Source organism: Panthera uncia, chromosome D1, assembly GCF_023721935.1.
Source record: "Panthera uncia isolate 11264 chromosome D1, Puncia_PCG_1.0, whole genome shotgun sequence".
Lineage (NCBI taxonomy): Eukaryota > Metazoa > Chordata > Mammalia > Carnivora > Felidae > Panthera > Panthera uncia.
Genome location: NC_064808.1, coordinates 86,127,446 through 86,153,196, shown reverse-complemented (window position 1 = coordinate 86,153,196; position 25,751 = coordinate 86,127,446). Strand labels below are relative to the sequence as shown.

Below are 25,751 nucleotides of genomic sequence, written 5' to 3'. Positions count from 1 at the left end.
GACGGTGTGGGCTCCTTGGGGCAGCCCTAGATGGGGCAAGGCAAGTCTGTCTACACCTTCCAGCACAGTGCAACAGGTCTCTGTCTTTCTAAGTGACTGTTTGACCTGGGAAAAACCTGGCCAGGCGGCACACTGTGGCAAGTAGATATAAAAACAGGAGATGTTAAATCTCTTCCCTCAAATATATTCCATTTGGTATCATAATGTGTCATACACTCAGATTTGAATGTTGTTGAATATCCCCAATTACCCCATTCTGTTATAGCCATATTAGGTTGAAAAGGAAACACATACACAAAGAAGTCTGTTTTAACCTGAAATAATTTTGTTGATATTTGAATTGCTTTCAGTGGGACATTTGCTTTCAACCACAAGATATCTCCATCTGGATTATCGGAGTACAAAATCTCTTCTCTCCCCCCTCCCCCAATCAAAACAAAGAAACAAACAAAACCCCAAACCCACAACTCAGCTTCAAATAAGTTTTGAAGAAATGAGACTCTAAATATTTACATATGGGTCGAGAAATAAATCACAAAACTATTTACAAAAATACACAAGCTTATATGCATTAACAATTTACACCAGTTCACAAAAATATTAAAACATAAAAAAAACACTATATAAATTAAAGTTAAGAACTCAAAAGTATGATCTAAGACTTCCTAGGATGCTTCTCTCATGCAGGTCATGGCTGAAAAAATCAGGTTTTGCTACCTTAGAATCTAAACTGTGAAACAACCATTTTTAGTCTTTGAACGCTAACAGTACTAATCAGAAAAGGAAAAAAGACCCTCTGTGCACACCAACATTAAAGTATACCATTCCTGACATTTCCGTAACACACAGTACTGAAAATCACATGCCTCTAACCATTTGGAAAGTAACTTTCTGTCATACTTCTGCTTTCCTTATTATTTCCTTACACACACTGCTCAGACGATACTCGGCCAACATAATGAATGGATGACTGACAAACGGGGCTGGGAACGGGTATTTGGACTTTGCAGGCTCCATTTTTAACTCAAATGGCACATTCCAAATTTATGCCATATGTGTCTATTGCTGTTTCCATGTGGTCACCCAGTCTTCTATCTCCACTCATATTAATGGTCCCTCTTCTTTACATAGTCCTAGAATTTTTCAACCTGACTCTAACTTAAAAAAAAAAAAAATGCTCTGCCATTATAAAAGTGTGCAGGCCCTATCCGTGGGACCATCCCGGAAACTTGCATGTTTTAAAGGAAACTGAATACAATAAGCAGTAAGACTCGGATGAAATTAATAAGAAAATGGCACCTCTGGGGCAGTCAGCAAAGTCTCTGGCCAGACGTCTAGGGCGTATTCATTTCAGTCAAACCAAACTGGGACATTGGAATTTTGCCAAAAAGATACAATCTGGAGACATGGTGAAGAAAATACCAATCGAATTCAATTATGGGTCTGATGCACAAGGGCAGCTCCATTTCCTTGATCACAATGTTCCGTATCAAAGCTCGAACATTTAATTACTGCTTGTGAAGTCGCACACAAGGTGAACTATGCTGAGGTAACCTGGCTCACAGTGATTTGCCGTGCACTTTCTACCCTACAAGACCAGAAAGGGAAAGATACAGGCAAAGTCCTTCAAAGAGCTGACTCCGAAGTTAAGGCTGTATCTACATCAAGTGACACAACTCTAGATTTTACCTAAAGTTTGTGTTTCACGATTATACCAGTAATTTGGGTCATTCTTCTGTATTCAAAATATTCACCTGATATTTCTAAGCCCATAGGACATTAATAAAGTAATTGCTTTGAGGAATTAACCTTAGTATTCATAAAATAGATTTAGGTTCAGGAGTAAACAATGTGTGTGACAACAGATCCACAAATATTAAGACTGGACAGGACTCCTTCAGCCACCTCCTTCTGGGCTCTCCATTACTAACACCATCTGTACCTCGTCATACCGGCTCCTTTCTAATGCTCCGTGCTGCTGGTGAGAACTTACAGGGCATGTGTGACCTCAGAGGGATAATGCATTGCCTACTTGACAAAAAGATGGTTAAGGTTAAAAAAAAAAAAACGTTAATGCTGCATACTCACCAAAGATCAAAATCCTGTATGTAGCACCTGACATGTTTGTGTGCTAGAAGAAAGTATCCTATCAGGTTTCCTAACACTGTGACTATATTCCCATTGTGTCTACATGTTTAATCTAGAGACCTCCGTTTCCACAGACCTTTCACAGGTCAGCATTTCAGGATTGCTACCATGATCTTTATTGACTGAATTCCTCTCATCAATTCTGGGGAAACAAAAGAAAACCTTATAGAGTATCTCCACATATAAATAAATGTGTTCTTAAAACTTTATTTTTTTCTAAATATAAAGCCTTAAAATGCAATCACATGATTTTCTTTTAAATAAAAAAAAGAACTGGCAGGAATCCTAATCTTTATACAATTTCACAGCAATAATAGCAGCATGTATTTAGCCTCGTAAAAGATTTCTTCCTTTGCTCTAAATAAAAGTTAATTCCAAGTTTTAAAAAGCCAGAGCAGCAATCATCCAGTAAATGGAATGAAATTCTCCTAGTGTCTTCTACAAACTGAGCTTTTCAAACATGTGCATGGACAAAACTCAAGTATTACTGAGAGTTATGGAATGCCACGACAATCGAAACTCGTTTGTTAAGTATAGGACTGCCTTGTCAGTCTGGCGTATGTGCTTGGGGGGCAGGGGGTGTTGAGAAGACGGAGTGGAGTGGCCGGCCAGACAGTGGTCTGCTCCTGCTCTAACCGGGAACGTGACTTTCAGAAGAAAGTCCTGGGTACTCAACATGTTTAACATGCCCGCAGAGCTGTAAGAGCTATTCCTGCGATGCTGGTGTAAATGGTAATTAAGGACGACTGTGGTTGCACAAGTACAGTGTGAACAAACAGCACGTGAATCCTTAGGATGTAAACAGTGAACTGCCCAGAATTCTGGTGCAAGGGGGCTGTGCACTAAGTGTAATTATTGCAGGGGTTTGTAGTTTACTAACAGGTAATTCATAGCTACTTTAAGAGTTCCCAAGAAACCTGTACTCTGGTTTAGAAACAGAAATTAACATGTAAATTTGTAATCATGATAAACGATGTGTATTTATCCACCAGTCAAGTCACGCTGGGTTTGTTTTTTTTTCTCCCAATGGCGGGGGGCTGTGGGGGGGGGAGTGGCTTTGGAGAACAAATGGTGCGAGATGTTTTACTAGGATTACAATTTATCAAATATTATTGAGAGAAAAAAAATTACTGAAGGCAGGCAACACATCAGAAGCACTGATGGGGTTCTGTGGTGCTAACAAAGTTCACTGAGTTCTGCCTACAAAGCTTCTTCTCACTTTAGAATCCCTTCTGCAGTGGACATCAGCCTGCTCGCCGAACTGCAAGGAACAACTCTGAGAAGGATGAAAAGGACGTGGTTCAGCTTGGGTCTAAATGGCCTGACATTTTATGATGACTCTTTCTTAAATGCTTCAAGTCTTAATTCCTTTATTGTTTTTTGTAATTATAATGTGCTAATTGTCTGACAGAATCATCTGAAGGATCGGGGAGAAGTTTTTCTCTGTTCGAATTTAACACACCAGACCCTTCCAAGTCAGGGAGAAGGAAGTGAGGGCAACTGAGTGTCAGTCTGGGCACCTGCATGGCTACTGAAAAAGTACGGAGGAATGCCACAGAAAATGCAAAAGCCTACCAGGAAATAGACAGAAACTGCTCTGCGCTATATAGCAAACACTAAGAAGGACAAAGTTAAATTCAAATTCGGTGAAAGGCAGTCCTCAGGCTCTTACAAAATTAGCCCCATATGGCAAGTATGGTCTGTGACAAATTTCTTCACTAGGTTTTCAACACAGTGCTTTACAATCATTCAGATTTCTTTTAATGACAAAAATCAGTCTATAGATGGAAGAGGTGGTGATGAAGCAGGGAGGGGGAAAAATGGTAATTTTTCTTTTTTGTTGTTGTTTTTAATGTGGTAGGGGGGAATTGTAGCTTTTTTTTTTTTTTTAATCTTTTTGGTTACTGAAAAAAATAGAACAGTCCACTGTCCAGCAGAGGCTGCTTCAACTCTATTGCTCCGGGGCTCATTCTGCATGGATCTGTGTTTCGGGGTGCTGCAAGGACAACTCTGTGGGCAGGAAGGCCCCCTGACCCAGAGCGGTAGCATATGTCCTGTTTTGTGGGTGGGGGAAGCCAGAGGGCACATAGGTCCCCATCGCTCCTCCTGCAAAGCCTCCTCGCTGGTGCTGGGGTGGGGAGTGGTAACCCTCCAGGTTGTCATACTGGGACACAACAGTCATACCGCCCTGGCGCTTGCCGTGTGTTTGGTATTGGTACAGCACAGTGGGGTCCCTCTCCGCGTGCTGAGTATGGTGGAGTTTCAGGCTATGACTCCGCTCCGGTTTCGGGGGTGGGACTACTGACTGGCCCAGGTGTTCCTCCTCTTTGTAGCAGTCTCTGGAGTGTTTCTCTGGGGCGGGAGGCTGCCTAGCCCGAGGCCTCTCTAGCTCTTTGGAGAGCCTCACCTCTTTGTGGTTCAGTCTCAGAGACTCCTGCCCCGATGTCATGTATGTCCCTCCAGAGTTATGGTAGCTGACTGGCTCAGAAGTGTCTGGAATCCCTTTGGGCCCATAATCTAACTGGCCAGCCCCTTGGGGGTAAGGTGGCCCATTTTTTGATTCACATAACTGCCTATGGCTTGCTTCCTGATGTGCCCTGTGCTCAGGGAGACTACAACCCATGTCGTGAAGCTTCCTGTTCCTGAGGCTATTCTGCTTCTGAGGGAGGGATGGTTTCTCCGACTGTCCGTTGCCATATCCTCCGTGGTGGTGGGCTCTATCAAACTCTGGCTCTGGATGCTTCCTGTAGAAGCGCTCCTCTCCCTCGGGACTGACGGCCTTGGCTGCGTGCCGCCCCTCCTTGCCCTCTGCCACTGAGAGAAGTCCAGTTTTCCCAGGATCTGATTTACTACGCAGGTGGATGACATAGATCCCGCCCAGGTCATCCTGCACGGCCGAGGTCATGTTATCATACTGGGACATGACAGGCCCTTTCACCTTCTGCCGAGCGCGGCTCTCTCTCCGGATAGACTGCATGCGGTATTTTTCCATGTCCTCAAGATCCCATGAGGTGTAAGTGTGCTTTACCTCCGCAGTTGGAGGCATGTTGACTACATTATGGTCATTACCAGAGAAATAGCCGGTCATGTTGGCCCGGGGACGTGGGAGCAAACCAGCGTAACTGTAGAAGTTCTTTCCTTGCAGCCTCGGATTGTAGAAGGCAAAATCGCGATTGGGTAGGCGGTGAAGGGGCCTCAGCTGTACTGTGCTGTAGGCGTCCACATCACACAGGGCTCCTTCTGGACTGTAATAGGAGCTAGAAGAACTGGAGTACGGGCTATACCGGTAGTGGACCCGGCCATTCTCAAAGTAAGGCTGAAGCTGAGTGACGTGATAATCTGAGCGGGCCTGGGAGGACTGATATGGCTTATACTGGTACAGGGGTCTTGGGCAGTAGGCTGGTTCATCGTCTGGGGGAACTTCCGTCCGTGAAATGGGAACCGAGCGAATCATGGAAGACGGAGGGGCATGGAGAGACTGTACCCTCCGGATGGTAGGGTACGGAGGAATATCTTCAGGGTAACAACTACTCCTAACGGAGGAGCCCAAAGAAGATACATACTCAACTCGGCCGCATGGCTTGGAGTGATGTCCAGACACGTTTCTTCCTGGGGCCACGTATGTGTTGTAACGAGGTCCCATGGAGGCTGGTGGCTCTGATCTGGCACCATACACCTGGTGCTGCTCCAATTTATTGTGGTGTGGAGGTACGCTCTGGGGACGGTACTGGCAGTTTGGGATCATACTGAAATGCAGACAGTTTTCTGGACCAAAGGGTTCAGTGGTGACATCAGGCCTCACGAAGGCGGAATAAGTCGTCTTCTGAGAAGCATGCTTAGGTTGTGGGACAGGAAGTGGTAAAGGCAGAACATCGTCCACAGGAGCTGAAGAAGCAGTGACAAAGGGGTGATAGCTGGCGCTGCTGGCAGGATCTGCACTATTGGAGTGGATGGCAGCGGCCATTTTACTCTCCAGCGTCCTGGTTGGGGGCACTGGTGCGGTAAAGCCACAGGACGAGTACACGGGGACAGACTCGGTGCGCAGGTGCAGTGGCGGGGCCCTGGCACCTTCCCGCACCTTGTCAGGAAGGCCCAGCTGGAGAGCAGACATGGGACACTGAACGGCTGTGCTGCCATCACCCACCAGGACATGTGCGGGGTCATCGGTGGCTCTGGGTTCAGGTGGTCTCTCTGGAGCTGGAACTGCTTGAACCTATTGAAAGATGACCACATTATGAGCTTATTTTTTATGCTCCCCTCTGTGGAATCAAACACTGTTCGATTCGTAACCCACACTCTGAGGCTATTTGGGGTAGCAGCATGAAATTTCCCAAGCCATGTGGTGGCACTGGTCAAGACGGCAAGCCAGTCTGTCCTCGCTGCCAGGAAAAGAAGGTCTGTGCTGCAGCTGCCACAGCAGCCATTACCATCCTTGGAAAACTGTTCTAACTTACGATCAGTCTTCAATGTGAGACAAGGCTGCTTATGACATGACCTTAATGTGCAGACCAAAACACATAGGCAAGCTCAGGGGCACCTGAGTGGCTCAGTCGGTTAAGCATCCGACTTCGGCTCAGGTCATGATCTCATGATCTCGCAGTCTGTGGGTTCGAGCCCCATGTCAGGCTCTGTGCTGACAGCTCAGAGCCTGGAGCCTGCTTCGGATTCTGTGTCTCCCTCTTTCTCTGCCTGTCCCCTGCTCATGCTCTGTCTCTGTCTCTCAAAAATAAGTAAACATTAAAAACATTTTTTTAAAGTATAGTCAAGCTCAAAAATATACATCCATCTAGCTAGTCTATCCATCTAGCTCAGCCTCCATGCCAAGAACATTTTGTTAAATAAGGAGAGTTGATCCCAGCTGGAGAGATTTGTGAAGTGAATCACAGTGACAGGTAGTGAGCAGTTTAAGCCCCCGAATCCAGGGAAGGGTAAGGAAGTGACCTGTCTGATGTGCCATTCAAATCAGTTACTGTCTGTCTCCACCTTCTATTCCACCCTGGTCTGTAGCAGCTGAAGCCAAACGGGACCCCCACAGCAACGGTGCTTCCTGAGAAGCAGTTGCTAGAAACAGCATCCTCCACTAAAGACTAGATATTGAAGTCCTTTTAGTTCACGGTGACCACAAAACGCATGGACTACTTTTCTAAAGTACGAGAAAATTTGAAAGAAACTTCAGCATTCTGCATACAACATTCTCTCATCACAACAGATGTCTGGCTGCAGAACAACCTGCTGGCTTATGCTAGGAACATAACAAAAGACCTAAAATGATGTAATCGCTTACATTTCTAAAAAACGTCTGTAAGGCAGAAAGGCAGAATAAAGCACGGTCATTGTGCACATGTGAATAATTGGCACAGGGTGGCTAAATGACTTGCCCACAGTCACAACGAATCACTGGTGGAGTTGGGCAAAAAACAAAAAACAGAAAACAAAAAATACCAACCTGCAGCCCCGAGAGCTGCAGCCCAATGTGACTTATTTGATCATGACCTCTCTGTATTACAAGAAGAAACCACCTAGATGCTTTAGGAAGAGAAGATAGCAGGCAGAATTCAACAACAAACATTGAGTAACTGCTCCTTCCTCAGAGAACAACCAGCATCAGGGTAAAGGCAGGGTCCAACCTCAGATAGGAAACGTTTCATGGAAACCTGCCACAGGACTTAAAATAAATGTCGTATCTGACTCATCCTGCTCACAAATGACATACCTTTGGAAAGCATTTCTTTCATCTCCCTGAATCCCTCCCCTTCTTACCTTGTGGGAATTATTTAATCCTGTGCTGGCCGCTGCTTGTACCTGCCCCGTGACGGGCAGCTGCTCCGCTGGCCTCTGGGAGGGAGGTGGGGGAAGGGGGCGGCTAGTTCTGTGCGGACGCTGGAGGGTGGCGGCAGCAAAATCAGCTGCGGTGGGTTGCTGGACCACATCCCAGCTGGCTTCCCTGGTGCTTATCTCAGCCGCCGCTGGAGCGGTTGTCAGGTAAGCCATGGTGGCTGTGCTGGTATTCTCTTCAGGGGACCCAGAAGGAGGGTAGATTTTGTCCTTCGGCAAACTAGAAGGTGTGGGAGATTTGTCTGCAAGTTCTGAAGGGTGATGGGGTTTATCTACACTTGCACCAAGATAAGGAGGCTGATCTCCGCTATAGAAATGAAGCTGAGGCTGGTCCTGATCCATAAAGGAGACAGTTGGCATACTGGTCTTCCCAGACTGGTCTTCAGAGAAGCTTATGTGATCATCAGACTTAGAGTCTGTTAAGGGAACTGATGGGATTCTGGCCTTTTCTGGGTCCCCAGATAAATAGGTTTGATGTGGATGATTCCCTGGTAAGTCTGCCTGGTGGAGCTGCTCCCCGGATTCAGTTGCACTGGAATGAGCGTGATTCCCAATTGCTGTGTCTGCTACAGGCTGGTCACAGTTCCCAGATACCTCGTTCTGGAGGCGGGATTCCTCTGCTGGCCTATCAGTTTGGTAATAGGCTTTATCTAGAGTGATGTTAGAGTAGGAACTAGGCAGTTTATCTTCGTTTGCAGCCACTGCTAGGTCTCCGTAATTCGTATAAGCAGCCTGGGCGGGCCCTGGTCTCTTCAATGACTGAGTTGAAGCTTGCTGTGCAGACTCAGCCAGTGCTAGCGCCAACAGGCGGGCCACATTTTTCGGAGGCGGTGGTGGTGGGATAAGAGAGACTGAACTGACGGGAACGGAATCCTGAGGGGGGTCATGGGTAACTGCTCCTGGTGGGAAATTGGGAAAGAAAATGAGAGTGAAAAGGTAGCTTGTGTTATCCTGTACTGGAAATCCAAACACTCCCCATCTGATCACTACCAAATAGGTGCCTTCCATATTTCAAAATGGCAATCCATGACTTCCATCCCACATGCAAATGTTGTAGAAAACACATCTGGTTCAGGAGGAAAACTAAAACAAATTGTTTAGAGATTGCAATCTCCTCTTGAACTGCTACAGAGATGAGGGGGAAAAAAAAGCGGGTCCCTCATCGGGCTCAGAAAAGATTGCTTAGAAAACAAGCTTCAAGTGCCTGAAGACTGTTATTAAGAATAGTTTTTTTTGTTTGTTTTTGTTTTTTACATCTGATGGTGTAGGCTGGCTGGTTAACTTGTAAGGCTATAATATAGGTATTTTTATTAGAAGAGAAAACAGAATCAAGAGCTACAAAGTTGTGCAAAAATTATCCATGAATTCTGACTGTCCAAAGACTTTAAAAGGGGACTTTATGAAGGTCTGGAGCAGGACCACTGGTCCTTTGGGAGACTTTTGTTTGACCGATTTTAATTTAGGGCTTTGAGCCATCAGCACCTCCCAGAAAAAACAAAAAAACATTCTCTTTGATTAAAGGCTAGCTGTGGAGCAAATTCCTCTCTTAAAAGGCACAGATGGCACACAGGATTGATGATCCCTCTTAGCTTAAAGAAAGAATGGAGAAAAACAAATGGTACCTGTCTGAGTCTGTCCAGAAGGTACAGCCTTACTCTGACTGCTTAAGACGGCCTGTTCCTCTTTCCCTGGTGACTCTACTTCTGTAGCAGCCACCTGGTCTAGGGGCTGGACTTCAGACTCACATCCTTCTTGGGACTCTCTCTCTTTTGTTTTCATCTTTACTACCTGGGTGGGGGATCTATTTATGACATCGCTTTCTTCAATGCTTTTGTTCCAAGTTGGAGAAGACGCATTCGGAGCTGCTGTATTTGAAACCGTACCAATGACTTCAGATACCCGAGTGGGAAGAGTCACTGAAATTGGCTCAGATATGTTCATTGAAGGCGATTTGCTTAGTTTCCGTCCAATCTTTGGAGAGAAAGCGTAGACAACCTTTTCAGTGAATGAGGATGGCTTGGATGACTTCTCTTCAGTTGGGCTCAAGTCCAGGGTAAAGAATGGACTCAGTTTCTCCTGCAGAGGAGAGACGGCTTCAGAACTTGCCGTGCTTCCTGGAGTCTGCGACTGGCTACCACCTGCTTCTGTATCCTTTTTATTGGTACTTGGTTTATCCTTGGAGTATCCTAATGAATCTAAAAAGGAGGCACCGCTCTCCAGACATTCTGATTCAGCCTTAGGGGGACTACACTGAAATGACATGGGATCAAAATCCAGGCTGGCTACTCCAATGTCTGGTGGGCTCAAGTCAACATCTTCAGCTGCATGAGGAGACGTAAGAGCTGGAATATGGAGCAGCCCTACTTCCTCCTCACTTTCATTGTCATGGGGCAGATTATCATAGGAGTTACAGCGGTTCCCCAGCATTTCTCCATTAAAAGAGGCACTCAGTGCGTCACTGCTAGATCTGGGTCTTCGGGGTCGGAACAGCTTGGAATCGCCTGGCAAAAACGGATAACATTATCAACATTTGAATGCATATGATACACAATACACAACACCATGAAAGTCACCTAGTCAGTAGAGTAGTAATGCACTACGTAGGGTAAGAAAATGTTAACGTCTCAGTTTCTTTCCAGAAATTGTCTCTTGGGCGTACGGTTGGAACTCCCAAACCAAAAGCTAAATAACAAAAACATCTGATAATATTCAGAGAGAGAATGCAGCCTTTGATGGTTTCAACAGGAAAAAGGACTCAGAACTATTATTATTAGTCCAACATTGACTCCTGTGGTGACTTTGGGCAAGATTTCATTTCTTCTGGTCTTAGTTTATCACTCATCTCACACATGACTTCTAAGACAGAATCAACCACTAAAAGAGTACTTTGGATATATAATAGCAAAGGGGATTTTTTGGTTTTTGTTTTTGTTTCTTTGGCAGGAAAAATCCTCATAATAACCACATTTCTAAAAAGCAAACATCTCAACTAAAAACTCCCTACAATTCCATAAAGTATTTACATATATTTAGTACAGGATTCTTTTCAGATACTTAAGCAAAAACAATTTCATTTTTTTTTCTTTAATGAGTATAGGCTTTGAGTTTCTCAGGCAGAGTCCTTCCACAGTAGACTGTTACATGATTTTATGATATTGCTAAATATCCACTGGTAAAAGAAATCTTCTATCCCACCATTCTATTACAATTATTAGAATCACCATGTTGAAAATGTACTATAAAGAACTAGATAAATGCATTCAAAATGTGTTAACCACTTATAAAATTAATCTATACTAAAATATTATTTTCTGCTTAATACTGGCATCTACCCAGGGGTGCCTGGGTGACTCAGTCGGTTGAGTGTCTGACTTAGGCTCAGGTCATGATCTCACGGTTCGTGAATTCGAGCCCTGCATCAGGCTCTGTGCTGACAGCTTGGAGCCTGGAGCCTGCTTCGGATTCTGTGTCTCCCTCTCTCTCTCTCTGCCCCTCCCTTGCTTGCACTCAGTCTCTCTGTATCTCTCTCAAAAATAAATAAACACTAAAAATATTTTTTAAAAATACTGGCATCTACCCAGTCCAGTTCATTATATCTGTGAGTCATTCTCTTAACTACAGAGAAATGGAAAATCTTGGAACCCTTAAGATGTCAGACACCCAACTAAGGGATGTGTGAGGGTTTCTTGAATCACAAGCAGAGCCACGTGTCCATGAGGATCTGGCAGTTAGAAGAGTTAATAAATGAAGATGAGAAATCTGACCAGCATGACGACACCCAGGATACCTCAAAAACATGATTTTAATATCAACAGATTAAGAAAGCCCTTGGGAAATCAATGTAGCTCCTGATTATTTTTGTAAAAAGGGCCTTTTTTTTTTTTTTTTTTGAGAGAGAGAGCAAGAGCAAGTGAGTGAGTGCAAGTGGGGGAGGGGTAGAGGGAGGGAACAAGAGAGAATCTTAAGCAGCCTCCACAGTGAGCACGGAGCCCAACACAGGGCTCAATCTCAGGATCCCAAAACCATGAGATCATGACCTAAGCCAAAATCAGGAGTCTGACGCTTAACTGACTGAACCACCCAGGAGCCCCCAAAAGGGCCTTCTTTACAATCCTGCTGCATATGCCAAACATGAAGTAAAGGATGTCCTATTTGCTATTATATGGTTTTGTCAAAAAAGTTGTACGTCCTTCTAATATTGCAGTTCACTGTTCAGTCTAAAACATAGTACATAACTGCAACTATAACCTGACTTTTGCCAAGTAGGGGCTTAAAAAACTTACTTTCCTGATTTTTAGTTTTGTCAAGTTGCAGTGAAACCATTTTGTACCCTTCACTAGAATTTTGGTCGCCATTTTAAGAGGATTCACTTGCAAGTTTTCTTCTCCTCATACTGAGGATATATCTTCAGATAATGAGGACTGCCTATAATCAATCTTATCTATGAAATTTAATGTCAGGTTAAGCCATTTACAAGACAAAAGACTACTAGTCTGAAAGCTGCTTCATTTTATACTTTGTGAGACTGTGCTTTCATGAAATCTAAAGCAAGAAATACATCATTTTCCACTGGGCATTAATAAATATAAATGGTTAACTTAAAACATTTCACCTATTTTTATGTAAACTGAATAGCAATCATGTCAAAGTGAGGAAATGAGAGACTGGTACTATATGAAAATATCAATGGACAATGCTAGATATTAGGATTCTTTGGAAATGATAGTCTATAGCCTATTTATTAAGCATGTACTTATTAAATATCCTCAATTGTGTTCTTTAATGAAATAAAGAATAAAACAATTGATGCTTTTAGTCTTACCATCGACTGCATGGAGAGAAGTAAGAGATTCTTCACTCTTAGCTGAACGGAGGGTTCCTTCTGCCCTGCCACCTGAAGAAGGAAATCCAAATAGCGTGAAGTTTTATTCACTGCTACAGATGTAGAGGAAAGGAACACTGTTTGTCTCTATACACATTTAAACTGCCAAGAGTGAACAGCTTTACATTTTGACAATCACATTCAATTTAAGCATTATATTATATAAGGTGCTGTCTTGTTTTCAGATGGTTTCCTATGTGAAAAATCTCTTCTAAAAGATTATGAACTTGAGAATACAGATGAATTTTAAAACTTCTTTCCGTTGTATTTCCTAAAGACTAGCATGATATCTTCAGATGACATCATACTAGACTTAGGATAAGCCCTAAATCTAATGACTGGTGTCCTTCTAAGCAGAGAGGACACAGAGACCGAGGAGGCCATGCAAAGACAGGCAGAGAGTGGAGTGACACCACCAAGAGCCAGCAGAAGCTGGAAGAGGTGAGGGAAGATTCTTCCCTGGATCCTTTGAAGGGTATATGGCCTTGCTGACACCTCAGTTTCAGACTTTTAGCCTACAGAACTATGAGGGGATAAACTTCTGTTGGTTTAAGTCACCCAATTTGTAGCAACTTGTTATGACAGCCCTAGGAAACTAACACAGTGCCTTGATTACATATGTTGGATCTTATTTGTTAAATATCATCATCCTCATTTACCTCTTGGCCACGCTCAACACTGGTGACACTTTCTGTTTAAACCCCTCCTCCATGATTTCTGGTGATCACAGAAATGAGAGTAAGGTGTGTCCACTGCCTATCCTTCTGTAATCATTTCCTCTTACTCTTTTCGTAACAACTCTCCTTTTTCCAGTCCTTTAAACACTGCTTTTCTCCAGATTCAGTTCCCAACCTGCTTCTCTCACTCAACAGGCTCCCCCATAAAATCTCTCTCCAGAGTTTTCATCCTTGAGCGTTTGCTGATGACTTCCAAATCCATATTTCTACTAATATTAAGCCCCTTTACTGAATTCCAGATCCATACTACTAATCATCTCTTAGCCATGTCCAACTCACCGTGTCCAAAATAAACACATCGTTTTTCTTCCCCAGACTACTACTCCCTACATGAATAATGCCATCTCCCTAATCATTTAATGAGAACTGAAAATGATCTTTGCTCCTCTTTTTTTCTCATCCTTCACAATCCTTTGGTCACTCAGCCTTGTAGATTCTGCTTCCTAAATATCTCAAATCTATTTCCCACTTCTACTGTCACTGCTTACTCCAGACACTCACTGTTTGTTTCTTGGTTGTACAATTGTAACTGTCTCCTAATTACTGTCCAGTCTCCAGTCTTCTTCTCTCCCCATATACTCCCTATACTGCTGCTGAAGTCATCTTTCTTCAATGCAAGTGTGATCGTGTTACATTATTAAAGCCACTTGATAACCCCCAAAGGAATGGAAGACAAAACCAAAACTCTGACAAGCACACAAGGCCCCTAGGGACCGAAACCTCTTTTTGTACCATAATGTACCCAGCCAAGTTCCCTGCTCCACACATGAGCACACACCTTACTCTCATTTCCTGAAATACCTTTCTCAGCCTCTTGGTGATCACATGAATCCCTACTTATCTTTCAAAAAACCAAGTCAAAGGGTGTATTTCTGACCACTAGTCCCTTTCCCTATACAAATTGGCATGTCCTACCATAAATACTTCACACAAACATCTACCTCAACTGCTATGATTCTGAATGAAACTTATCTTCTTACACATATGATTTCCCAAGTAAGTCTCCGAAGGTAGGGGCAGTATCTTAATTTTCTTTTTATCTGAGAGGCTGCTATCAATATATCTAGTATATGCTTACTTAGTACATGATGGCAAACCGAATGATGAATTAAATGAACTGAACGTTTTATTTCTAACATTCAAGCACTACTATCCTTCCTAGATTCAGAAGCTGTCAATGTCAGCAGATGATGGATTTTAAACTATTGTTACAAGTAGTATTTTCAACAACAGTAAGCGATTTCTTTAATATAATAAGATACTCTCATCAATGAATTACCCAGGAAAAAGATAGATTCCTTGGTTGTAAGAGTTATAAACTTAAAAGGCATGCTGAAACATGGTTTTATCACATTTTAAATCTATATAAATGTACATGAATAAACTTAACACCACGGCAGTTATTTTGTATGAACAGCAATATACAAAACTATGTTATGAGTATGTTGTGAATTTTAACCACATTCTCACTCTATATAATCTACACAGTTTCCACAAGAAACTGGGTACTTCTACGTGTTTATGTATGTGTCTGCGCATAAAAGAAGACAATTCAGGGGTAGCACCACAACCGTGGACACACCATACAGAAACACAGTATAACTATACACTGACTACAGACCCAGAGTGCGCCACGGGACGGGCAGTGCGGAGCGGCCGTGTGGGCTGCTGTCCCGGCAGCAGAGCACAGGAAGGGCAGGAGAGCACCAACCTTTCAGAGCCATGGCTTTCATCTCAGAAGGCTCACTCTCATTCCGCTGCAACTTCCGCTTAGAAACAGATGATGATTTCCCCAAGTTGAAAAAGGAACGCCAGCTGCCCACGGGAGATTTTTTCATTTTATTTTGAGGCCTCCTCCTGTAAGAGAGAAAATAACCTGTGTTAAGATATCCCAGGGGCTATCCTTACTTACAGGAAATGTACAAATGATGGAAAGAACCAAAGAGCCTAGAGAGGCACGGCTGAAAACATACACATACATATGTGTATGTGCACCTAAACTGTGCAGCTAAAGCATGAAATGGAAATAAAATTTATAGATTTGTTTTTTATTTTGAGAGAGAGAGAGAGAGAGAGAGAGAGGGAGACAGAGAGGGGGAGACAGAGAGAGAGAGGGAGAGAGAGACCACAAGTCAAAGGTAGGGGCAGAGGGGGAGAGAGAGAGACTCTCAAGCAGGCTCCACTCTAGTGCAAAGCCTGATGTGGGGCTTGATCCCACAACCCTAAGATCACGACCTAAGCCGAAATCAAGAGCTAGACACTTAACTGACTGAGCCAACCAGGTGCCCCTCGATTTTAATATTAGTAACTAGTCACAAAGGTAATTTTTATACAGGTTTTTCTATTTAGATCTAACCTCACAGTAAGTGAAATAAGTTGAGAATAAGAAATATTTGGAAGTAGGAATTATTAAAACTCTAAAAATAAAAGAGTTAAGAAAATTATTTTAGATGTAAGTAAACAGAATTCAACCAAAAAGAGGGGCGCCTGGGTGGCTCAGTTGGTTAAGTGTCCAACTTCGGCTCAGGTCATGATTTCATGGCTCATGAGTTTGAGCCCCGCATCGGGCTCTGTGCTGACTACTCAGAGCCTAGAGCCTGGTTTAGATTCTGTGTCTCCCTCTCTCTCTGCCCCTCCCCCCACTTATGTTCTGTCTCACTCTTCTCCCTCTCTCTCAAAAATAAATAAACATTTTTTAAAAATTAGAAAAAAAATACACCAAAAAGAAAAGTATTACAAATGATAACTAGCATATATTGAACGGCAGGCACTGTGCTAACTGCCTTATATGTAATAGCTCATCTAAATTAAAAATAACCATATGAGGAAGGTACTAATATTCTCACTGTAAGGCTGAGGAAACTATGACACTAATTTTAAGTAACTTCCTTAATGCTATAAAACTAGTAAATAATGGAGGCAGGGTTGGAACCCAGTATCTACTCTCTTGACTACTATTCTAGAAAGAAATGTTTGAAGAAATTATGGAAAATGCTGGTAGGCATCTTTTTTTTTTTTCTTCCCTCCTTCAGTCTTGCTGGCCCAGCACTGGCAGGAGCCAGTTCTGACACTATCCATCTACCTTGCTAACACTATGCCCAGTATTCCCTTCAGACTAGTCCCACCCAACTCACCTGTTCCTGCTGGCACTCCTCCAAAGTGGCTCCTGCCGCACCTAGCAGGCAGCCTTGGTCAGGATGGGGCCCATCCAAATCCAAAGCAATTCCTGCCCCAGGTAGGGAGGGAGCCACCCTGGCCACCAGCACACCGGCAGTAGCTACAGAGGCCTCTTAACCAGCTGCACCAAAGGTCGGCCGCTCACCAAGCATTCCCACAGCAGCTACAGCCAGGCCTCTCAGACTACCACACTGAAGTCCAGCTGTGCCCACCACTGTGCCCACAGTGGTCATGGCTGGTCACTGTAGGCAGCTGGACTGAGGGCCAACCCCGGCCACCAGCACATCCACAGCAGTCCCCACCCACTCACAACAGCAGAGCACACACAACCCACAGAGGGGACACCCCAGGAGCACCTGGTTCTGGTGACCAGGAGGGACTGCAATACTGGGCTCCACAAGACGCCTTCTAATAACGCTACTACCTTAGGACCAGGAGACAGAGCTGACTACCCAATACAGAGAAAGAAAAATGAGGAGACAGAGAAATATGTTCCAAACGGGATAACAGGACAAAACCTCAGAAAAAGAAGTAAACAAAACAGAGATAAGTAATCTACCTAATAAACAATGCAAAGTAATGGTCACAGATGCTCACTGGACTTTGAAGAAGAGTGGATGAAGTCAGTGAGAACTGCAACAAAGAGATAAAAAATTGAAAAGAGAACCAAAAATGCTGAAAAAACAAAATAACTGAAATGAAAAATACGCTTGAGGGGATCAACAGCAGATCAGAGGACGCAGAAGAATGGATCAGCAATTTGGAAGACAGGGTGGCAGAAACCACATAAGCTGAACAGCAAAAAGAAAAAAATTTTTAAAATGATAGTAGGCAAAAGGGCCTCTAGAAAACATCAAGCATCTTAACATTTGCATTATGGGGGTCCCAAAAGGAGAAAAGCAGGGGGGCAGAAAACGTATTTGAAGAAGTAATAGCTGAAAACTTCCCTAACGCAGGGAATAAAACACACATCCAGGTCCAGGAAGCACAACAGCCTCCCAGAAGATGAACCTAAGGTGGTCCGCACAAAGCCACATAATAGTTAAAATAGGAAACATTAAAGATAAGGAGAGAATCTTAAAAGCAGCAACAGAAAAACAAATAGTTACATACAAGGGAAACCCCATAAGGCTATCAGCTGATTTTTTAGCAGACATTTTTCAGGCCAGAAAGAAGTGAAATGATATATTCAGAGTGCTGAAAGGAAAAAATCTACAGCCAAGAACACTCTACCTGACAAGGCTCATTCAGAAGAGAAAGACTTTCCCAGACAAACAAAAGTTAAAGAAGTTCCCTACAAAACTAGCCATACAAGAAATGATACAAAGACTTTTTTTTTTTAAGTAGAAAAGGACATAACTAGAACAGAAATGATTAAAGGAAAAAATTTCACAGGTAAAGGCAAACATAAAGATCAATCATTTATAAAGCTAGTGTGAAGGTTGAAAGAAAAAAGTAGCAAAATCAAGTATACTCAAAAAATTAGTTAAGAGACTCACAAATAGAAAGATGTAAAATATGATGTCATATACATAAAATGTAGAGGAAGGAGTAAAAATGTGGTGTTTTAACTTAAGTGACCATCCACTCAATATAAACTGCTATATACATAGGGTATTATATATGAACCTCAAACCTACAAACCAAGATCCCATAATAGATGAACACACACAAAAGAGAAAGGAATCCAAGCACAACATTGAAGAGTCATTAAATCACAAGGAAAGAGAGCAAGAGAAAAAGAAAGAAACAAAGAACTAAGAAAATAACCAGAAAACAATGAACAAAATGGCAATAAGTACAACCTACCAATAACTGCTTTAAACGTAAATAGACTAAATGCTCCAGTCAAAAGACAAAGGGTTATTGAATGGATAAAAAAAAAAAAAAAAAAAGATCTATTTGTGTGCTGCCTACAAGACAGTCACTTCACAGGTTACAACAAACAGACGGAAAGTGAAAAAAATGGAGAAAGATATCCCATGCAAATGGAAGTGAAAAAAAAAAGTTGGGGTAGCAAAATTTACATAAAAAAACATACTTTAAAACAAAGACTGTAACAGGAGACAAAGAGGGCATTCCATAATAATAAAGGAATCAATCCAACTCAGACGCTATAACAATTGTAAGTATCTATGCAACCAACACAAAAGTACCTAAATACACAAAGCAAATATTAATAAACATAAAGGGAGAAAATGACAGTAATACAATAACAGTCATGGACTTCTAACACTCTACTTACATTAATGAATAGATCCATCCAGACAGAAAATAAAAAACTACCTATCCTTCTCCAACTATTCCAAACAAAGAAATGAGGAAATGTCTCCAAATCTATTCTACAAGGCCAGAACTACCATAAAACCAGGTGAAGACACTGCAAGAAAAAAAAAAAGAAAATCATAGACCAATATCCCTGATGACCACAGAAGCAAAAATCCTCAACAAAATATTAGCAAATTGAGTTCAACAACACATTAAAAGGATCAATGAGCAAGATAAAGTGAGATTTATTTCAGCAATGAGAGGATGACTCAGCTGCAAATCAATCAAGATAGACCACATTAACAAAATGAAGAATAAAAATCACATGCACATCTCAACCAGATGCACCAAAAGCATGTGACAAAACTCAACATCTGTTCATGATAATAACTCTCAAGAAAGTGGGTTTGGAGGGAACATATATCATCATAACAAAGGCCATACACAGCAAACCCACAGATAACATCACACTTGATGGTGAAAAGCTGAAAGTTTCTCCTGTAAGATCAGGAACAAGACAAGGATGCACTTACCACTTTTATTCAACACAGTACTGGAAGTGCTAGCTATAAGCACTCACACAAGAAGGGAAGGAAAGGAAAGGAAGGGGAAAAGGAAGGAAAGGAAGAAGGAGAGAAAGAAAGACAGAAAGAGGAGAGAAAGAGAGAGAGAAAAAAAGAGAAAAAGAAAGAGAAAGAGAGAGAGAGAGAAATACAGACAGACAGGAGAGGCAGGCAGGCATCCAAATTGGCAAGGAAGAAGTAAAACTGTCATTGTTTGCAGATGAAATGATACCATACATAGAAAACCCTAGATTCCACCAAAAAACTAGCAGAACTAATGAATGAATTCAGTAAGTTGCAGATACAAAATTAATATACAGAAATCTTCAGGTGTTTTTTTTACATTAGTAACAAACTGGCAGAAAAATAAATTTAAAAAAAACATCAAAAAGATGGTTGCATCAAAAAGAATAGAATGCCTAGGAATAAATTTACCAAGGACGTGAAACACCTATACTTTGGAAATTATAAGATGTTAGTGAAAAAAATTAAAGATGACACCAACAAATGAGAAGACACACCATGCTTATGATTGGAAGAATTAATGCTGTTAAAATGTGTATACTACCTAAAGCAAACTATAGATTTAACATAATCCCGATCAAAATACCAATAGTATTCATCACACAAGAACAAAAAAAAAATCCTAAACTTTGTAAGGAACCACAAAAGACCCTGATCAGCCACAGCAATCTTGAGGAAGAACAGAGCTGGAGGTATCACAGTCCCTGATATCAAAATTGTACGGTATACTAGCACCAAAAGCAACACACAGTTCAACAGGACAGCAGACAGCCCAGAAAGAAATTTATGCATATACAGTCAATTCATCCATGACAAAGGTGGCAAGAAGCACAATGGAGAAATGACAGTCTCTTCAACAAATGGTGCTGGGAAAACTGGACAGCTACATGTGAAAGACTGTAACTAGACCATTTTCTATCACCACACACAAAAATAAACTCAAAATAGATTAAAGATCTAAATGTATGGCCTGAAGCCATAAAACTCCTAAAAGAAAATATAGGCAGTTATCTCCTGGACATCAGCCTTAACAGTACTTTTCTGAGTATTTCCTCAGGCAAGGGCATCAACAGCAAAAATAAGCAGTTGAGACCACATCAAACTTAAAAACTTGGTCAGTGAAGGAAACCATCAACAAGACAAAAAGATAACCTACTAAATGGGAGAAGATATTTGCAAATGATATATCCAATAAGGCATTAACATTCAAAATATATTTCAAAATCCTACAACTCAACACCCAAAAGACAATCCAATTAAAAAATAGGCAGAGGACCTGAAAAGACCTTTCCCTCCAAAAGACATCCAGATGGCCAACAGACACTTGAAAAGATGCTCAACATCACTCATCACCAGGGAAATGCAAATCAAAAGCACGAGATACAACCTCATACCAGTCAGAATGGCGAGTGTCAAAAAGAGAAGAAATGACCAGTGTTGGCAAGGCAGTGGAGAAAAGGTACCCCTCATTGCACTGCTGGTGGGAATATAAATTAGTGCAGCCATTACGGGAAATGGTATGAGGGTTCCTCAAAAAATTAAAAATAGAAGCACCATATGATCTAGTAATTCCACCTCTGGATACTTACCCAAAGAAAACAAAAACACTAATTTGAAAGACAGGTGCACTCTTAGGTTTACTGCAGCATTATTTATAATAGCCAAGATGTGGAAGCAGCCCAAGTGTCCATCAAGAGATGAATGCATAAAGAAGATGTGGTGTGTATACACACACACACACACACACACACACACACACACACACACAGAGGAATATTATGCATTCATCTCTTCATGCTGGTTGGGAGGTCACACTATGAGAAGTTCTGCCTATTCTAAACTTAATGTCAAACAAGTCATTATCCATCCATTATTTCCTGAGTAATCTGTTCCAATCCAGTTTATGTCTAAATAAGTATCTCAGAGAGAAAATCAAACCCTACATAGTAGAAGTGTATTACTTTTCCTAACAGTTCACCGTCTATGATTAACTTTCATCTTCTTTAAAATGACATGATGTTGTCATGCTTTTTGAGAATCATTTGTGTCATTCCCTATGAAATATCATCTGTAATCAAATGAATGGGTTTTTCTGGGACTAGCTCAACATCAATACAATAATACTAAAATACAAAAGTTAAAAAAAGAACACTTGGCCATGAAAATCACATTGTTAAAGAGGATTCAATGAATTTTACCTTTCAAGTGGAAACTCAATTATGGTATGAAACTTTCCCTGAAGCGCAGCGGGTCCTTCTCCTACTTCAATATATTTATTTTCAGTCACAATTGGAGAAGTGACCTGAGCTTGCGTTCGTGCCTGGGCTTCCTCCAATGTCAGCAGCTTGGTGGATGGAGAGGAAACCAGCAGGGACTTGGGTCTTGACAGAGAAGCTTTGGAAAGAAAGAAAAGCAATGAAAAGAGTAAAGATTTTTGGCATAGATAAAAAAATATAAATATGTGTGAGTGTCTGTACATCAGTCTCCATCTATCTACCTGTCTGTGTTGTTTTAAATTTTCTTCATTAAGTTTTTTAAATGGCAAAAATAATAGGGCATTATACTGAATGAGGAAAAGAAGGTGACATAGCAGGTTGTTAACAATGACATATAAATATATATAAATATAGATATTTTAATTCCTTAAATAATTTAACTGTTTTCCTTTCTGAAAAGATACCAAGCAAGACTGGGTATCAGTGAGATCTCTTTGGTTTTGGAAAAAATTGTTCTTTTGCTGCTCCATAGCATATCTTTATATACATCAATAAATGACATATTTTTTAATGTGTCATGAACTTACATAATAGGTCTAATATGTAGTACTCACTAAGTACACATAAAATAACTATTAAGCTATGCATTTTGAGAAGTGGACATAAATTAGCTGCTTTCTACCAAAGACAGATTTATTATTACACTGAGATAAGAAATGCAGTTTTCCATCCCTTTATAAGAACAGATACATGTTCCTTGTAGTAAACAAAATCCGTGTGAGCCGTACCTGCTCCATCCTGAATGACAGCACTGATTTTCCCACTGAAGAGGACGTCTACATGATTCAGGATGAATTCAACCACCACAGACTGAATTCTCACTTCCATAAAAGCTGCTGTCCCACTGAAGCAGGCAGATTCTATCTGTTTCGATCTGGGGGGTAACCAACATTACCATCAGAGAACCCCAAAGATAGCAGTCTCAAAGAGCATTATTTTTTTTAAATGTGTAAACCACAGAGGAAGAAAGCATACTTTTAGCACCTTGGTTAAGCTCCACTTGCCTCTTTTAAGGAGATGCTCATAAGAACAGCATATGGGTTTTACTTTTAAAAACTGTCCTCATGGAACACTGAAGGAACACTTTCATTTAAGATGACAAATTCTACGTAAGGTCATAAGTCAAATGCATCTTACCTTAGCAGGTTTGGAGCCCAAACAATTGCTAGGTTTTTTGCATGCATATTTGTGATGGAACAATAGTCAGCTAGAAGAGACAAGTGTCTCATCAGGAACTCCAGCGTTCTGGAAAATGCAATAGAATGTATTAACAAAAAGAAACAGTATGTAGCAGTTTAGAGACTGAAAGTGCTAATTAATTTTTAAGATTTCAATAGAAAAATAGAAAAAGAAACCATACAAACTCCAGCAAATTTTTTTGTTGCTGTTTAGGTTTGAATATTATTATTACCACAGAAATGTCAGAAGAATATTATGAATTACATACTCTGCATACAGTAATCACATCTACAGAATTCTAAGAAAAAAGTGTAAGGCAGATGCAGTAAGAAATGAACGTTTCTGACAGGACTGGTTCTAAAAAACAGTCTTAGTTTTTAAAAGTCTTTAGGAGGGGCGCCTGCATGGCTCTGTCAGTTAAGCGTCCAACTTCAGCTCAGGTCATGATCTCACTCCTCGTGGGTTCCAGCCTGGAGTTGGGCTCTGTGCTGACAGCTCAGAGTCTGGAACCTGCTTTAGACTCAGTGTTTCTCTCCCTCCCCCGGTCACACTCTGTCTCTCTCTCTTGCTCTCAAAAATACATATTTTTAAAAAATAAAAAAATGAATGAATGAATGAAAATCTTTAGGAATATTTGCTCCTGGCTGTCAGACATCTAGTTTCTTTTTTTTTTCAATATATGAAATTTATTGTCAAATTGGTTTCCATACAACACCCAGTGCTCATCCCAAAAGGTGTCCTCCTCAATATCAGACATCTAGTTTCAAGGACACCAGTGAAGTAAGTCCTCCATAAAAGCTAATTTCTCAACACATGATATCATGAACTTATGATATTCTACTTGTAACAGACACGCTAACAGGAGAGGACTTAAACTTTTCTTTTATAAAAGAAAACAGTATTACACAAGCCTAAACAGTTAAAAGAAGAATTGCAGTGGGCACCAAGGACAGAGAATATTTGAGTAAAAAATGTGCTTTTAGAAGAGAAAGCCTATTCCAAATCCTAATATCCTGGGTTATCTTATTTGCTTTACTTAAACAATTCTAGGTATATAGAGAGAGATTAAAATAACAGGGCAGAACAGTTTTGGAAAGAAAACATGATCAGCTTAGATGCAAGTGAGATCAGATAAACACACAGAGGTATTACCTACATTTCTCAAAGTGCCCCTACCTACAGTGTATAGGGATTGAAGCCATTAAAGACAATAAATAGGAGACAGAAGTTTAGACTGTTGTATGAAACAGTAATGAAAGTTAAACTGTGGTTGGCATATGAGCCCAAGAGACCAATGTGAATCTGAGAAGAAAGAGGCTGGCAGCTAGAAGCACTGTTGAAGATTCTTTCTTTCTTTCTTTCTTTCTTTCTTTCTTTCTTTCTTTCTAAATGTTTTATTTATATTTATTTAATAATATATAGCAGGTAAAAGTATATAATGTTCAACAGGGAAGATTAAATAACTAAGGGAGCTACATATGTAATTAGTAAGGGAAATATCTATATATTGTTGAAAAATATCTATATCTGTATAATAAAGGAAAATATATACTGTGTAGGAAAAATATGAATATAGTTAGAGGAGATAAACATAATATATAAAAGTTATATATGAATATATATTGTAAGCTTTACCTAAAGCCAATTTTAAGTGTTTTTGTAAAGTTTATGCAAGGTTATTTTAATTCATAATGAAATTAAATGGTATAAACACTTTATTTAAACATGATTTAAAAAATAATTTGTTTCTTGCTTCTACAGAAGATACATATGTAGGTGAGTGCATATACATACATACACACATTATAGATAAAACATAAAAAAGCAAATGCACAGATATACATAATAACAATAAGGGTAATTAACTCATATAAATAGCACTTATGTAACAGGCCTTGTCCTAAGTTCTATTCCTTTAATATTCATAATAATCCTACTAGAAAAGTACTATTATTGTCTATTTTAGACACAATGAAAGTGAGCCTAAGAGGCAAAGGAACTTGCCCAAGGTCACAAGGTCACATAGCTAATATAGGTAGTTTGGCTTCAAAGTCCCTACATTATAATGAGACATTATATATAACAGGTGACATAAATGTACTACACAACAGGGGATAAATATGTAGGGGATATAAATAAAACTTATGTTGGGAGATTTATTTATATAAAATATAAAAAATAAAAAATATAGGAGGCATACATACTTTACCAGATGAGAAATATATACATATATACTGTCTATTATATATATTTATATGGATATATATACAGTATTGCCTATTCTATACATAGCCCCTCTAAAACTTCAGTTCCTTGAGGTAATGAATTCTATCTTGTTTATCACTGTATTCTAAGAATAGCACCTTGCCAATAGTGTTTAATTATATTAAATATATGTTTTATATATTTTATGTACCATATATTTTAGTTTGCTGACATAATTATTCACATATACCATATATACAGTATATATACATACATATATTAGTATGTACACATATATATGCTAGACATGCTGTATATATACTATACTAATATATGTATACATGTGTATACAGTATATATGTATACATACTAAAATATATATACACATATACTATATCTCATATATATGTATACATATATACATATATACACACACACATAATACACACTGTCCATA

General features: G+C 40.5%; 1 protein-coding gene across 3 annotated transcripts in view; it reads right to left on the bottom strand.

Moving 5' to 3' along the window:
- Positions 1-303: 303 nt before the first annotated feature.
- Positions 304-25,751, bottom strand: part of ARHGAP32 (Rho GTPase activating protein 32) — a 296,415-nt gene continuing 270,967 nt past the window's right edge. For all 3 annotated transcript variants that reach the window (XM_049654455.1, XM_049654445.1, XM_049654461.1), the window contains 8 exons: positions 23,048-23,155; positions 22,639-22,784; positions 21,833-22,028; positions 15,314-15,459; positions 12,806-12,877; positions 9,606-10,484; positions 7,909-8,882; positions 304-6,361 (listed from right to left, as the gene is read on the bottom strand). In XM_049654455.1, the coding sequence (XP_049510412.1) occupies positions 4,115-6,361; positions 7,909-8,882; positions 9,606-10,484; positions 12,806-12,877; positions 15,314-15,459; positions 21,833-22,028; positions 22,639-22,784; positions 23,048-23,155 (4,768 nt within the window). In that variant the 3' untranslated portion in view covers positions 304-4,114. The remainder of the gene's footprint in view (positions 6,362-7,908; positions 8,883-9,605; positions 10,485-12,805; positions 12,878-15,313; positions 15,460-21,832; positions 22,029-22,638; positions 22,785-23,047; positions 23,156-25,751) is intronic.